We start from the raw sequence: 16,874 nt of genomic DNA, 5'->3' as shown, positions 1-16,874 counted from the left end.
GCGCCCAGTTGGTAGCATTAATGCGTGACAGCCTCGGCCTCGGAGTGAGCCCAAACCGTGAGCCCAGGACTGCAAACGGCGGGGCAAATTACCCAAAAAGCAGCTCGGGCGCAAAGTGGCAGTGATAAATATGCGTGACCCTTGTGGCCCACAACCAGGAGAAACTGGCCGGTTCGGTGGCCCGGCAGCGCAGCCACGGCGATTCTCGCGGGCCAGTCGGCCGTCGGTGGTGACGCACAAGAGTGAGCATAATTTAGCGCCCCTGGTGACACGGTCGCGGTCTGGGTGCGGCGTACGGAAGGGACGCGAGTGCGCAGTGCTTTTCGCGAGTGCTACCGTACGTCGGTAAAACAACGGGTGGACGTGTGGTTCAGCTGCTTTAGCGCCGGGGAACGGGTTGAAAACGGGGGGAAAAAACGGAAACAACCGCTGCGCACGACGCAAATTAGATGCACGGGATCACCCGAAAAGATATTCAACAACGAAGCGAGAATTTTGTAAACTTGCTCGTGCGCCAACACCCGCCGACCGTCATTAACAAGTGCAGCGTCTGTGTGCTGGAGCGTGTGTGTGTGTGTGTCTGTGTGATGTGCCAGATGAATGAATCCCAGAGCGGCTATCGTTTAATTGGTGCATTAAACATCGTTGCGCAGTGATCAAAACCCATTTGTGTACAGTTATTATTAATTAGTGAAGATGTTTAATCAATTACTGTTCTATATTGGAACCTATTTACTACTGTTGCAGAGCCGAAATCAAGGTAAGGTGTGAACGATTGAGAATTTTATCGACCAATTTGTGGAGATTATTCCACGAAAATTATGCAGCATGCTGTGCTCTGCTAACAGCTCCATTTGAGTCCAACTTTGAGGCTTCATTGAACAGGAGTTTTGATGTCGATCGAGTTGTTAAAACAGAAAAATGTTTCAAAATTAGGTGAACAAACCTTACAAGAAGTTATTTTAGATGATTATCCATCGTCTCTTTGTAAAACATACTATGTATGCAAAACATTGATTCGATTGCTGCTAATTTCAAATTTTTAAAGCTTTCCTTTTACCGGATGCTGTACGCTTACGCAAATTAAAATGACACATCGGCAATGTTTATGTTAAATGAATGAACGAACATGATATAAAACCTTCCGGGGCGATAATAAAACTGTTCGGTACCATTTTATCACAGGAAAACAGCATGCTCATAAAATTTATCGTGTTTGACATTTATGATTGTTGTTTTATTTTATGGGATACAAAATGGTTTCGACGTTTTGCAAAACAGCAAGCTGATAGCTTTACGAGGAGATATTTATAGAAGAAGGTTTTTTTTAATGAAATGAACTGTTTTCAGCGACATACAATCTATTGAAATATCGAACAAGAGAACGATTCTACCTCATTTGAAAAGTTGTTAGAAGTACGGAAGCTTGATGTTGCAGCTCATTTCCGAGTTTTCTTCAAACAATAATATCTGAAGGCGAATGAAATTTACCAGACGAGGACCAAGGATCAATTTCAGCCGCTGGAAACACTCTTCTCCCTCTTTTGAGACTTCAATCTTATGTTCAAAGCTCAAGGGGTTCCTCCCAGGTATTCTGTTCAGCGTTTCACGTACAATTTCAACTTTACTGATGCATTTTCTGAACCGATTGCTTGACTTCTCGCTTCTGCCACGTTCGCCAGTCCACCGGATTGATACTTAACTTTTCTGCTTGGAAGACGCCAATCTTACCTGCGCTGAATTTTCATCCTCTTCTCCAGTTTCCGTCAGCTCGAACATGATGACCACCACCACCGAGGAGTCCGCTGCCCTACAGCCATACTTTGACTTTGACGTACCGCGCAATCTCACCGTAACCGTAGGTCAAACCGGTTTCCTGCACTGCCGAGTGGAACGTCTTGGCGATAAGGATGTGAGTATTTGCGTCTGCTTGCGCTACGCTCTCGCCGGGGTCCGACTTTTCTCAGGGTTCACGTAGCCGCGGTCTTGTTGGCGCTGATGTTACTGCTGATGGGTTTTGCACGTGGTTAATCGATTGCCATTTCCTGTCGAGCACCGGTGATGTGGGTAAAATTGGTTTTTCGTTCTAAAAGGTATTGTTAGTCCCGGGGAGGAAAGTGGGATCAAGCATTGGATTTGTTTTCCGTCGCCGTAAGACCTTTGGCTTCCGTAAACTCTGTTTTATGATTTGGAGGTATTTTGAATGCTAACCCCAACGATGGTAGTTAAGAACGATTGGTTAGGGTTTCCGTACGCCGCTAGCACAGTCTTTTATGTTTTCTGTTTTATTTTGCTTCTAAAATCTTCAATTTCTAAACCACACGTGAAACTTCTTTTATTGAGCAAACTTTTCATGATTCGTTTACAAAAGGGAGCAAAAAAAAGTAACCTTTTTAAAGTACAATAAATACAAATACGGAAACTTTTACGATTTACACACTACCAACCATCATGTGTACACCACACCACAGGTGTGGGATCGAATCTCGAGTCTGGCACCCTCCGGTATTACGAACGGCTGACCACCGATCTATAATATACCGTCTTTCGGTCACACAAACTCTCTTCGGAGAGAGGCCTTGTCCCACTAGGGGATGCCGTGCCATTAAAAAAAAAAAAAAAACCATCATGTGTTAAATGTGTATCCCTTCATTCAAATATCAACTGAATTTTTATTAGGTGGCATGGATTCGGCAACGAGATTTGCACATTCTTACGACAGGGGCATCTACGTATACTTCGGATCAACGATTTCAGGTTGGTATGAACTTTCTTTCCAGGAAAACGGGATCAAAATCATTGAAACGATATTATGTTCTCCCTTTTCCAAGGTGATCCGCCAGGAGAATTCCGTCAACTGGACGCTGCAGATAAAGTATCCTCAGGTTCGGGATTCGGGGGTGTACGAGTGTCAGATTAACACCGAGCCCAAAATGTCCTTGTCCTACAGGCTGAATGTAATCGGTGCGTAAAACGTAGCACATGGTTTAGTCAACCGATTTTATGTTTAAATTTTAGAGCTTTAAGATACTGCTAGAACACGCGAATTAAATTGAGCCTTTTGCAGCTGATCCTTTACGGATAATTTTTGGAGACGTTCGTATTCCCTAGAATTTTGTTCTTTTTTTTACATTCAAACCACCTGTAAAGTACCCTACATCTACAACTTTCCCAGATCAAAAGATGTGAACGTGACTGAAGGGACTGCGTGTTTGTTTTTTAACACTGTTTGGGTTTTTTGTTCTCGATCGGGCACATGTTTTAAAAAAGTTCGTGTGCGAGTGAAGAAAAAGTTTTTACGTTTGGGATGGGTCACGCTTAAGTAGCCATGAAATCTGTTTTGCATAGATATCTGAGGAGGTAAAAGTTGTTTGTTCTTGGTATCGGTGAAATCGTGTAAAGTTTCGTTTGCCCGAGGTGAAGCCGATGATTGAAAAAGATATTTGTTTTCTATTGGTCCCATAACCGGCGGTATGAATAAAGTACGAACAAAGTTTTGACGCTTAATGGTAGATTAAGTTCGGTGCTTTTGTCCATTAGGCGTTGAACTTTCGTTTTGTTCCGACACCCCTTGTGAATTCTGTCACTTGGGTGATAGTTATTCGAACACCAACTACGTGTAGCGTTGATAAATATGTATCCCTTAATCGAAATTGTTTTAAAAGCATTTCAGCCTTTTTATTTCTTTATTTTAAATTATCAAAAACGGTTTTAAAGATTACTACAAGTTCTACAAGTACTAGTATTAAATATTAGAAACAATTATTTTTTAACACCCACAGAATTAAGGGCGAGGGTATTGGGTCCTTCGGATATATTTGTGAAATCTGGAAGTGAGATCACAATGACATGCGTCATCCAACAGGGACCACACGAGCTTGGGACAGTTTTTTGGTACAAAGGTAAGCATTCAGGTTAACCTGTTTTCAACGATTTGAAATGATCTATTTTTAACCATCCCCAACCACTATTGACTGGCAATACCGTTAATGCCTTTTTCTTCCAGGTAACACGCTGATAGAACCGGCGAACCAAGAAAACGACATTGTTTCGAGTGAACATCGACGGATCATCGTTGAAACGGATTGGACTGATGTTTTGACGTCGAGGTAACGGGAAAAACAAGCTACTTTTATCATTTTATTTTCCTTAAGGTAGACGCATAAACGAGGTTTGCGAGAAAGATTATTGCTGAAAGGGAAACAAAACCTGACATTCAAATTCACACCTCGCCGAGCAGCAGAAATTGGCTAACTTCCTCCTGGGATAACAAGAGGCTATAGGGCCTTTTCTTTGATAAGGCGAAGCGGTACAAAAACGTTTATTATTATTCATCCGTTACAAACGATCTGCCCAATTTATTCCTCGACAGATTATCGTTGAGAAAATTGGATACCGATAAAACAAGATTTCCGGCACATGCTGCTTTCTTTCAGGAAAAAAATCGTTTCTCCGTTGGGGAAAGAAGAATGAATTTTCTTGGTAGGATATTTTTTCAACCACCTGATACCTCCAACTGGACAGCTTTTAATTTAAAAATATCTAGTAAGAAATTGTTACAATTAGTTTTAAAACAATCGACCTTGCAGATAAATTTTGAATGGAGTTAAAATAGTTTCTTAGAATATGCGGTGTTTTTGAAGTATTTCACCGTGAATGCCATTATGTTATTTTCTTTCAAACGAAAACATTATTTTCCCAAGCAGTATAACGAATACCACTCTCTTCTGGTTTGATGTTTTCAACAGGCTCAAAATCAAAAGGGTTGTACAAAGCGATACTGGAAACTACACCTGCGTGCCAACGATGGCCAAGTCTGCCAGCGTCTATGCCCACGTTATAAGCGGTAAGTACCGATGTCTTTTCAATGCAAGAACGAACGTTAGCAGACGATACTACCGTAAAAGGAAACGTATTTTGCAAGCCTGTTCCACTGTCGTTTTTCTGTGTTTGCCTTTGTGCGGACGGAGCGTTTTTCTGTGCTTGCATATTTTAGTGAGTAAACAAACGTGGACGGTATAACTCTCATGCTTGCGAAAGGAAAAGAAAGTGCATATATCGCCCCCATGCGTATCACTCACGGAAAAGGCTTTTATTGAGCCGCGTAAGCGAAATTTCGCAGTAACTACTCCTATATGGACAAGGATTGTCTGTATTTTGAAGTCCTTTGTTATGCGAAACATAACATGTGCGTTTATTTTCGTTTTCCAACCGTGCCATTTGAATACATTGAGCATTCCATTCCACTTACATTATGTTCATATGAATTGTAAACATGTGCAGGTGCATTAACGCAATGAGAATCATTATGTTTTGTTTTAGTTCAAAAAGATTCTAGTAGGTTTAACGTTTGTTTTAATAAAGAGTGTTTCAATAATTGGAAAATACCAACACAGCCTAATATTTTATCGCTCATACCTCGTTTTCTTTTATCCCTATCATTTCTATTTACAGGGGAGCACCCGGCGGCGATGCAACACAATGCAGCAGCAACCTTTTCACGACCATTGCTGCTACAGACGCTGTATATTCTTATTCTCTTCGGTCAGATACAGCATATACTGCGGTTGAACTTTTTTAGATTGAAGGCATGTTTCTATGCATCCGATTCTATAGAGGTTAGATGAAACGAAGCATAACCCTGCATAAGAACAGGTACGACGGTACACGTAACGCTACGTGATGAGCTTGAAAAGGAGCATGATGTGTGATTTACTGTTTGAGGGTGAATCGCGATATCTTTCGTGAAAAAAAAACAAAACAAAGATACGAAACGATGCATGCGGAAGGATGTGTGCCGTAGATGCAGGGTTTTTTGTTGAAGTGTTGACCAACGGTAACAGAAACCCTCTCGTACATTTATTTTACTACTTGCTGTTCCATTGACACCCAATTCTTGTCCTCATCCAAAATCTCTGCACATTGTGCACCGATCAAGACTGGCAGCTATCTCAAGAATGCCACCATGTGCTAAAGGCTTGTACAAAAGTGAGAACAAATGTAGAAAATATAGTCACATTTTAAAACAACGCGTCATTAAATGGAAAAGAATTCGCAACCGAGTTGTAGTGGAGAAACAACCAGTGAACAGGGCATGTAGATTTAAATTACATCTAGTAAAATCTAACATTCTATTACAAGATCTCATCATACATGGTAATAAATTGGGTATGTGAGTGTGGATGTTTTCCTCATCCACCAGCGTTGTTGTTGAGTTTTTCCATAGAAAATGTGTACAGAAGTTTGTTTCATAGTTTAAACATAATGTTTTAACGATTTTGCATTCATGGTAATTTCGTATCTTCATACAGTCTTGCCGATAGCAACATCAAATGTTAATAGAAATGAAAAACAAACACAAACATGTTTTAAAGTTTGACACTGCAAACTCAAACAGTACACTCTACAATACGCATATCTTTCCGGAGTGGAAACGAATGTACATACACACGAACCTACACGAGATAATGAAAACGTTTAGATGAAATTGATTTTCGTAATGGAGTTGGAGCTTTAGTTTTTCCTACAACTGCGTCGGAACAAGTTTTCAGTTTCCCAAACTCTGCTCTCGGAGCAACGCTACCGTTGTTAAACAACGAACACGTCCCGCATGCTCAACAAACGCTGTGTACTATAAAAGGATAAATTGTTGGCCTCGGCAGCGGAAGTAACATAAGTCTGCCGACGAGTAAAATACCGGGGAAAACAGCCTCAAGGAAGCTTCTCCCATATGCCCCAGGCATCACCTCGAGACCACCGGATCTGCTAGTTGCGCCAAAGAAGTTTTAATCTTGCACGACGACGGCCGGGCAGACCGCTTCTACGCCGACCGGCCACGCTTTGTTGAGATTGCTAATTAATTTGTCATCAAATTTCCCCGGAGTGCCCGGTAAACTACTTCCCGGGGTGAACCGATAATCTTCAGTTTGTTGAAAAGTTTGATCCGGTATTTAAAATAACTTGATGCGATGCCTCCCTGGGAGCCATCACATCGAACCGGCCCGTTCGCGCAAACTTTATTCGCTACGGGATGCTTTATTATTGTTGCATGAGATAATTAAGCCCTCCCGGCAGAGGTGGCCACACGGTCGAAATGGATAGACTGAAAACGAGGCCCCTCACGCTGCTCCGGGAACCTCCAGGTGATCGATCGGTGAGCAACAAGAAGCAGTTTTCTTCAGTGTCAACCCACCCGGCCGCCCTTGGTGCGGTAGAATGAAAAGCATATGGCTATGTTCGCATGTTGTGGGAAATCTATTCGCTGAGCCTTCCCAAGTTGGTTGTTTTCAGACCTTGTTCCTAGCTCGTAAAACCGAGCTGCCCATTCAGGAGTAGAGACCGGAAATTATAAAAGATGGACAAGAGAAAGGTTTTTAGTCGACCCTAGCCGGGGATGTGGTCGCATGCCACCGGATGTGGTTTGTGGTCCATTTTCTCTACACGCGAAAGTTGGAGTATTTGGTGATGTGTCCGTCCATGTTTGTGAAAAACTATATTATTTTAAAGCATAGCATTATCCTTTGTGTTAAAATGAAAATATCTTTTATCTCTGTATGTATGATGGTTGAGATAGTAAAATCGGTTTACTTTTGGGACAGAAATGGAAAAGTGTGCAAGGCTAGTTCGAACAATTCTATGCTATGTAAAATAGTTCTGTTAAGATCTTTGCTAGACTGTTAAATGAAGGGAAAAACAAAAAATCCATGTAAAGCTGACCGAAAATCGTGGTTATACAATTGAGTACGAAACATTTTACACAAACATGTTTTGTTCAATAGAAAGGCTTGATTTATCGTAGATAAAACTAATGACGACACGATTCACCGTAAATCGAATGGAACGCAAAACGAGGACGTGTGATAAACGAATTTCTTGTAAACTGTATTAAAACGTTGTGAATAAAGGTACATTTGTAAGATTACTCCTTCAACAGGAGAACGTGCCGATTTGCTGTCTTTATAAGATCATTGCAAATTGAGCAAGAATGTAATATAGTTACTAACGGCAAACAAAATCACTCAAACACATACACAGATAATAGAAAACAGCAAGCGAATCATTGTAGAATAGCACGGTTTGTCAAACAAACAGGACAGAATATGGTTAGCTACAAAATTAAGATAGAAAAGAAAATTAATTTTCCTGTAGATACAGCGCTGTAGAATCTGCCAAACGTGTAACAACAATGAGCTTGGCAACTTTGGTTCCATACCTTAAGTTGACTAGAGCGAACAAAGATATGGTTCATAGCAGAAAAATCCATTCCACATAATATACATCACAGTCAGAGGAAGCACTATTCATAGGTTTTCGTGATCGCCGAAAATTGACCGCGGTAGACACTCAAGGCAAACAATCCACTTACGGATCCGTTTCGAGCACCTAGCAACAACTTTATTTGTAGAATCATTCAGCGCTGCGTGAAGAAACTACCGGAAATTAATTCATTTTATTTACTACCATAAGATGATGAACAAGCCGAAACAATGCAAGCGATGTTAATACTTCTCATTTATATTAGTTAATTTTAAATCACAAAAAAATCTGATCTGTTTTAAACACATGAAGAGAAAAGCAAAACTAAAATTTGATTTTTTGGGAAATAAAATATGAAGCGTAAGTAATTTTTTCAACAAAAATTTAGCATTGAGTTTAGAATGAGTTTCACGGATTAGTAATTATTTTTTATATTTATTCTAATGGAACCTATTTTTTTTATTGAAATTCTTAGCAAGGTTAATCCATTATGATACGCTAAACAAAGGTTATGTCAAACTATTTTTTATTTCATGTAAGTGACTGATTGTACAACACAACTAATCGAATCATCCTGAGACGAATAAAATCGATTATATTATAGACCTGTTTCGGAGCTGCTTTTGTCGTCTTTTATTTAGCTCCGCGAAGTTGTAGATTATAAAGAGAAAGATGTTTTCTATGACAAATATTTATATCACTCACTCAGTTCTGTCCGGGGGAGGGCGACTTAAAAGTATAGCCTTCAAAAGCACTGATGACAGCATCCCGATCGGAAGGATGTCTCACTTTTGATTAACCAGAACGCTTGGCGGATAAAAACGGATTAAGATCTAAAATTACATTGTTGCCAACAAGAGCTGCTCTGTCGCTTTGCTAGCCACGCGGGCAGCAGATGGTAAAGCCATTCATCAGTGAAGAGATTTGCGAAATCTCGCGGAAAACGTCGCACAAAATTGAATGGATTTCGGCTAGAAGCTAAGATTAAGTAGATGATTAGTTTCGCTATGATCCATCAACATATTTTCGCTCGTTCCGTCCTCGTCGAAGGCTTCAGTCCCGGAATGATATTTCTAGCGGATATCTTAGGCATTCCGAAGAACTGAAGTTTTCAACGTTTCTGGAAATCATTTCACTTCACACAAAATCGCCTCATTCGGCGAGTTGACGGTTGGCTGAGATTTTTGCACAGCTCAACCGACGAACCGAAACGAGCCTGGTTCGCATCCGGTCGAAAGTATTCGATAATTTATCGCAGCATCGGGCACCGGAGCGGAACGGCCAGCCCCGATGGAAGATGCCATGGGCAGATAATTTATCAATTTCCGGCAGGTAAGATAAGAACACCCTCGAAGAAAAGGTAGGCCTTCCACGGCCCGAAAACAAACCATTTTCTATTAGAGGGTATAAATTATGAACGGATGGTAAATTGAATCTGTTCGGTAGCGAATGGGAAAGTTTTAAATTATCAACAATCAACGTCAAAACACTCTTCACACTGGATGAGGACGAATTTGAAAAGTTTTCGATTCCGAGTGGTAACACAGGTAAACAAGAATCATGAGAGCAATCAATTTATGGTATCGGTGAGAACCTCTTCTCAAAGTTTGTATTGGTGTTCGTGGGAATTTTAATCTATTTCCAATGAGTGTTAGAGCATTGTTGTATTTAAAACATAAATTAACATATATGTTGCTTTAGTCTGTTTTTTCATGCAATTTGATCTTTTTTTTCGTAAAATTTAAAATGCAACAACAAGAAGCCTGCACAACAACAAAGCATGTTCCTCTTATAAGTTATGGAAATGATATTTCCCATCAATTCTACTTGTAGAGAAGCTTTATTATTTATTTAGAATACTTAAAACTAGCTTTTGCGACAATAAATCACCTTTTGAAAATTTGGAATAAGATTTGGTAAGGAATGCTTACATTCTAACAACAAGAGAAGAATAGATCCTGACTTGTTGCCTGCACTATGACTCATGAATCGGTTACAATTAATAATTTCCTCGATATTTTCGTTTCCCACTATCATCGACATTTTCGTTTCCTATAATCATGTGAGCTTTAGGTATGATACAATTCAGAAATTCGTTGAAATGCTTCATTTAATTCTACAGCAGACAATATTTAAACATGAAAAGCATGTGCAGAAGAAAATCTAGACATAATTTAAATAAACTATCTCGACAAACGCGCATGAACCAACTTTTCCCTCGGCAAACACCTTTCAGTCAAAACTTATCTGCAGTAGTTTGAAAAGCATAACACGAACCATATGCTGTGACGACCAATTTGCTCGGCTGGCTGTTGAAACTATGCATAATTTATCGCACCCACTTTCTTCGCATCGCGCAGCCCACAGTTTGTACCACAGGGCACAAATAAAGACTTTTCCCACAAGTCGCAAACCACTGTTTCACAGCCCGTGGTGAGTGAGGAGTACGTGCAACTTAACATCCGAACAGCATCCGAATGTGCTGGCTGGCCTACCGGTGGGAGGTGCCCGGTGTTGAATAATGGTTTCAGTCATGTACAATTTTAAAGATGCATTTCATGGAGAACGAAACAAAACACAAAAACAAAGGGCACTTGCTGTGAAGTTTTCTTTCAGCTGATGTGGCGCACATATGTGCCTCAGAAGCAGCCAATGAAGCTTAAACTTGACCATGTATGCAAAGCGATGTACATATTTTAACATACTTTAATACTTTTGCGTCAACACTCGGCCCTCGTGGGGCAAGCATTCGACTTTCGGAGTGAAAAAAAAGGATTCTGTGTCAGTAGTAACTTAAGTAAAATTTAAATGGTTTTTTGTTTGACGTTATTGTGTGAAACAAATAAGCAAACAACTCTTTCTTCAAAACCTTTTTCAAAATTTGATTAACGAAAGATTGATTGAAACGGGTTTACAATTTCTCTTCACTCACATTTAATAATTCTGTGGATAAAAGTTGCTGTAATTCACATTAAAATTCACAAGAATCCCTCAAGCATGGTTAATGGATTACTTAAGCGTACGATGCACCCCTGCGCTGCTTTATGATCCATGCATGCAGTGCAACTCACTGCTAATCGCATGCATGGCTAATCTACGGTGACGAAAGCTGTGCAAACACAATATAAAACGAGTTTTAAAAGTTCTTAATGAGATACAGTTATTGGACCGTCGGTCGTTCGGGGCTTCTTGCATCGAAATGACAAATCGTTGGGAACGCAAGAACCCATCCCGCCGACGGGATAAAAAAGCAAAACCCGGGCCAATGCTGCTGTACTTTTCCGCTGAAAACTGTCGCCAATGCAAGCTCACGCTCGGCAGCACGAGACTAATTGCTTTCCTTCTTTTCATCCCTGTGATGTCTGTAACGTACTGCACAGCCGCAAGCAGCGTCCGCCATTTCTTCGAGGCCGAACGGGAGAACTGCCATTTTCTTTTTTTTTTTGCCCCCTTTATCACCGGGCAGGAAAGAAATTGAACCTGCAAAATAAACATTGCCTCTCGACCGGCACGATTTCAACGCCTGTTCTTTTTTTTCTAATGCCATGCCACTTCATGTCTTGTTTGTGTTCGAACGAAAAGGGGACGGTGGTTGCAAAGTTGACCTGGTTTAAACCAGGCGCTCGTTCTGAATCCTTTACGGTATGGTCAGGTATGATGAAAAAATATTAAGCAATATAAATTTTAAATGAAAGAAATGTTCGTACAGCATGTTCGGAAAATACAACCGAGAGTCATAACATATACTTAACGAGAATTATAAGATAAATGAAGAATTTTCACTAATTGTAATGAACACGATGGGGATAATGAGCCCAGGAAAACATTACGAAATTAATTTTAAACGGCATGTACCTCATTTACCAAGCATTTATCACAAATTCATAAAACCCCGCAGGATATTTGCTCCCTTCAGTTTACTTTGCTCTTGTAGGTGACGGATGCTAATCTGCATAAAGTGAGCTATTCCACCTGTAGGGCTTGATTATAAATAAGAATGAATGCAACTGCCCCACCCTTTCTGTACAGGGAAGGTACAAAAATACAATTCAAGAGTATCGCTCGTCTCTGCTCCCGAAACTCATACACAGCAAACAGAAGGCAGACCGTGCAACCAGCTTTACTTACACGACGGAAAGAAAAAAGAATTACTCCCCCCCAGGGAAGGCCTCGTTGGCGTCGGTTGAAATCTGATTCTTGTGAGTCGAATTTTCCATTTGTTAGAACGTCGAGCCAGCCGGCGGTGTGACAGACGGCTGTGCAGGTCGGCACACAATCCCACCGCCCTATCCCCCAGGGCTAATAGATGCGTGAAGGGTGGAACAGCACTCTGGTTTCATTCATTAACGCCTTCCAACAGCACGATAACTCAAATGTGCTACCATTTTTCATCCTCGGTTACGTTCATTTTTCACGCAGAAAGCACGACCCTTCCGGTCCTGGAAGGCAAAGGAAAAGCCGGATGAGCGAGCACGTTGCTGTAGCTTCACTTGTAAATAACTTCGGGAGCGACTTCCAAAGAATTGTGAGCAAAAGCAAAGTCCTCCGAGAATACATGGCTGGCGAAATGTTCCTCGGTGGAGCCGCCTGAGGCGGATATTTAGCGTTCATTTAAGGACGAGCTCAAGGTAAGATAAACAAAAAAGAAAGGTTTACGCTGTGTTATTTAACCCCTCCAAGTTATTTGCCACCACGGTTTAAAGTTGGATTGACACATACTTATTGTTATTGCCAATAAGACGCGGCGAGTAAAATTACTTTATCAAATAATTACAAGACTTACAATAAATGGAAGCCACTTGAAAACATCAAAAACTTGATTATTATTTGGCAAGTAACAAATAACATTATTCCATTATTATTTCGCAAAATTTTCATAGAATCAGCACTGCAAAATAACAATAAATGCTATGCTCTAAAGGAAACCTAAACACAGGAATAAAAAACCAGTGAAGTCGAAACTTTATTTAAACTGAAGAACACTTAAAATTTTGATTAAAGTAAAACAGATTGTTGAACACTTGCGAAGGGAGTTGTAATAATAGATTGTGCAACGAGCAGAGCACAAACTGTGAAAAGAAGATTTATTATTAAATACTTTTTTTTTTGTACTACACTAATCAACTTATGTATTATACATTGTGAAGCAGGAAAATCTGACGATTTGAAAAATCATTGTGATTTCTTATTTTTTCTAATAAGTCCAATTTCATCTCATTTTGGCTAAGTTTCACTAATTGGAAGCTATTTCTAGTCGTCAAGTATTTTGCTTCACCCCGTACAAGGATTATTTTAGACACACGGATATAAGGTGAATAGCTTTAATAGCTTTTAACGTACTTTCTACTCAGTTCAACAGGCAGACAAGGAAGATGTTTTATACTGTTTAGAAAATTGAAGTAGAAAAATGTAATATGGTTAGTTTTAAGGTGCACACCACGTCAAATACTTCTCAAATGTGACTAGGACCGTTGCATACATGTTAAATGTACACTTCAAATGAGATGTTTAGAAAACATAGTGAAAGTATCTCGAAGGCGCTCCATAATATGTTAAAATATGTAAGAAACTAAAGTTATGTGAAGCACCAACACACAATGTGTAAAAAATTGAACACGAAACAGTTAAAAAAATACACACCAACAGTGATGTGTAAAGTTTAACATTCTTAAATTTACGTGAAAAACACTGCAAACACTATTCTCCCTTTCAATTTCCAAAACAGATAGCTATCAGCAGCTGATAGCCTCATTGTCACATTCAAAATCCATACATTTGCCCAACGCACCATCCATCCTTGCGCATCACATGTCTGTCGTCTCGAAACTCGACTTATCGCGCCAACGTTCGATGTTTGTGTGCGCCGCTGGTCCGAACCCGCGGGAGGCCGAGATAGCGCCGTTATCGCGTTGAGCGCTTTAATCGCTGCTTGTTGAGGCTCGTTCAAGTGGCTGGTAACACGACTGGTCCAATGGCAACATTCGGTGAAACCTCGATTACGGCTGCAAGATAATGTGCCGTGCGCGTATTGAAGGCCGGTCGAGAGGCTTGCAGTTACCAACAGGTTCTGTTAGCGACCGCAGGTCTGGTTTTTGTGTTCGCGAGCGTAAGAGTAAGTGTGTCCACGCGGTCCCGCAACGATCATCGTTCGGTGGTGTTCGATGTGATCGTGTCACATCCGAGGCCGGTAGTCTTTCTCCGGACCCTAACCAGAGCGTTTCGTCTCGTCTTTCCAGCATGTTAGGAGCACTTTTGCGCAGCGGAACAACGGTACACAGTGTGGTTTGCGGCAAACTTGTCCCCCAAGCGGCCAGAAGCATGGCGACCTACCTGGTGGAGGACAGCAAGTACGCGTTCCTGAAGGATCTCGGGCTCGGACGGGTCAATCACGGTGTGTACAATGGCCAGTGGACTGCCGGCAAGGGGAAGTCGGTGCAGTCGATCGACCCTGCGTCCGGTCGTGTGATCGCGGAGATTACCACCGGCACGGAGCAGGACGTCGACCAGTGCCTTACGGCTGGTGTGGCCGCGTACCAGGAATGGAAGAAACTGCCCGCCCCGTTCCGGGGCGAAATCGTGCGTCAAATCGGTGACGAACTGCGCAAGTACCGCGAGCCGCTCGGCAAGCTGGTCTCGCTGGAGATGGGCAAGATACTGCCCGAGGGCATCGGCGAGGTGCAGGAGTTTGTTGACATCTGTGACTACGCCGTGGGACTGTCACGCATGTTCGCCGGACTCATTCTGCCCTCGGAACGGCCGCAGCACACCATCCTGGAGAAGTGGAACCCACTCGGGGTGGTCGGTGTGATCTCGGCGTTTAACTTCCCGTGCGCCGTGTTCGGCTGGAATGCAGCGATTGCGCTGACGGTCGGCAATTCGGTGCTATGGAAGGGCGCACCCAGTACGCCGCTGGTCAGCGTAGCGACCACCAAGATTGTCGCGGACGTTATCAAGCGTAACAATTTGCCACCCGTGGTGACGCTCTGCCAGGGCGACGTGGACGTCGGCAAGCGGATGGTGAGCGACGAGCGCGTCAAGTTGTTATCGTTCACTGGCAGCTCCGCCGTCGGTCGAACGGTCGGGGTTGAGATGCAGCGTCGCTTCGGCAAGTGTCTGCTTGAGCTCGGCGGCAACAACGCGCTTATCATCAACGATGACGCACCGCCAGAGATGGCGCTCGATGCGGCCTTTTTCGGCTGCATCGGAACGGCTGGACAGCGCTGCACCAGCACGCGGCGGTTGATCATTCACGAGTCCCTGTACGATAGCTTCCTGCAGAAGCTGGTCAAACGGTACAGTTCGTTGCTGCAACGCGTTGGACATCCGCTGGAAGCCGCCACCCTGTACGGGCCGCTGCATAATCAGCAGGCGGTGGAGAACTACAAGCAAACGGTGCAGGAAGCGGTGGCCCTAGGCGGCAAGGTGGAATGCGGTGGCAAGGTCATGGAACGGCCCGGGTTCTTCGTCGAGCCGACCATTATCTCCAACCTACCCCACGACGCCCCGGTGGTGAAGCGGGAAACATTTGCCCCGATTGTGTACATCTTCAAGGCGAAGAACTTGCAGGAAGCGATCGAATGGAACAACGAGGTCGATCAGGGACTTTCCTCCTCACTTTTCACCAAGAACATTCAGTCCGCATTCCAGGTAAGATAGCACAACTACGTTCGGAATCACCTCACACTAAGTACTAACACACGTTCTACAATTAACAGTGGATCGGCGAGAGTGGCTCTGACTGTGGCATAGTCAACATCAATACCTCACCTTCCGGAGCCGAAATTGGAGGTGCGTTTGGAGGGGAAAAGCACACCGGTGGTGGCCGCGAATCTGGATCGGACGCCTGGAAGCAGTACGCACGCCGTTCCACGATCACCGTCAACCACTCGTCAGACCTACCGCTAGCGCAAGGAATTGTATTTGAATAAACATTCTGTAAAACAACGCATGGATTTTAAATGATATTTCACTGCGACTGCGAGCGGCTGAAGTGTGAAAGTTGTGTTAACTCAATAAGGTGCAATGACGGGGAGACTTGGGAAGAGTAATGTGAGTGAGATGGTTTGCGGTGCGTACGTCGCTGGAACCGGTTCCGATGCGACCGCACCAGATCCCAGCCGGTATCCAATGGCATACAGAGCAGAATATGTAGGTCGTGTAATGCGACACTAGCGCACTGCGTGTATTGTGCATCCACAAACCGTTGCTATTCACCACAACCACCGTTGCATCCACAATTAAATCCACAGCAACGAACACACGGACTTTGGGTATTTGGATGGGGTATTCATTTGCAAATGAAATGATAACGCTATCTTTTGCTACTCCTACTTTCTACTTATTTTCATATGGTAAAACAAGATAATATTTCTTTATGAGAGTTTAAAGAATGTTTGGCTTTATTACTGGTTACTGATTAGTCCTGAAATCATTCTCGTCAAATCATTCAGTTTGTAATCATTTCAATGTTGGTAACGTTAGAATTTTTATCAAATACACGTGGGTTTTTCCAGCGAATCTGTTGTAGTCAAAATTACTTCTATTTGTCGATAATGATTTACATTTAATTACTTCCGGATGCTTCTTTTTTTTCTCCATCCCACTGTTGCTGTCCGCGT

The 16,874-nt window shown here is 42.3% G+C and overlaps 2 protein-coding genes across 2 annotated transcripts; both read left to right on the top strand.

The window, feature by feature from the left end:
• The first annotated feature begins 696 nt into the window (after positions 1-696).
• Positions 697-5,627, top strand: LOC131294254 (zwei Ig domain protein zig-8-like). Its single transcript, XM_058322298.1, has 8 exons — positions 697-760; positions 1,761-1,912; positions 2,680-2,757; positions 2,832-2,964; positions 3,783-3,902; positions 4,007-4,109; positions 4,749-4,846; positions 5,455-5,627. The coding sequence occupies exons 1-8, from the start codon at positions 697-699 to the stop codon at positions 5,625-5,627; spliced, it is 921 nt and encodes a 306-aa protein (XP_058178281.1).
• An 8,712-nt stretch (positions 5,628-14,339) lies between these two features.
• Positions 14,340-16,184, top strand: LOC131280985 (putative aldehyde dehydrogenase family 7 member A1 homolog). The gene is made up of 3 exons (XM_058310237.1): positions 14,340-14,368; positions 14,493-15,903; positions 15,972-16,184. The coding sequence occupies exons 2-3, from the start codon at positions 14,494-14,496 to the stop codon at positions 16,182-16,184; spliced, it is 1,623 nt and encodes a 540-aa protein (XP_058166220.1). The 5' UTR covers positions 14,340-14,368; position 14,493.
• Positions 16,185-16,874: the final 690 nt, after the last annotated feature.

Source organism: Anopheles ziemanni, chromosome 2 (genome assembly GCF_943734765.1).
Source record: "Anopheles ziemanni chromosome 2, idAnoZiCoDA_A2_x.2, whole genome shotgun sequence".
Classification (NCBI taxonomy): Eukaryota; Metazoa; Arthropoda; class Insecta; order Diptera; family Culicidae; genus Anopheles; species Anopheles ziemanni.
The sequence above is the reverse complement of the archived record's forward strand: the minus strand, read 5'-3'. Positions and strand labels throughout refer to the sequence as shown.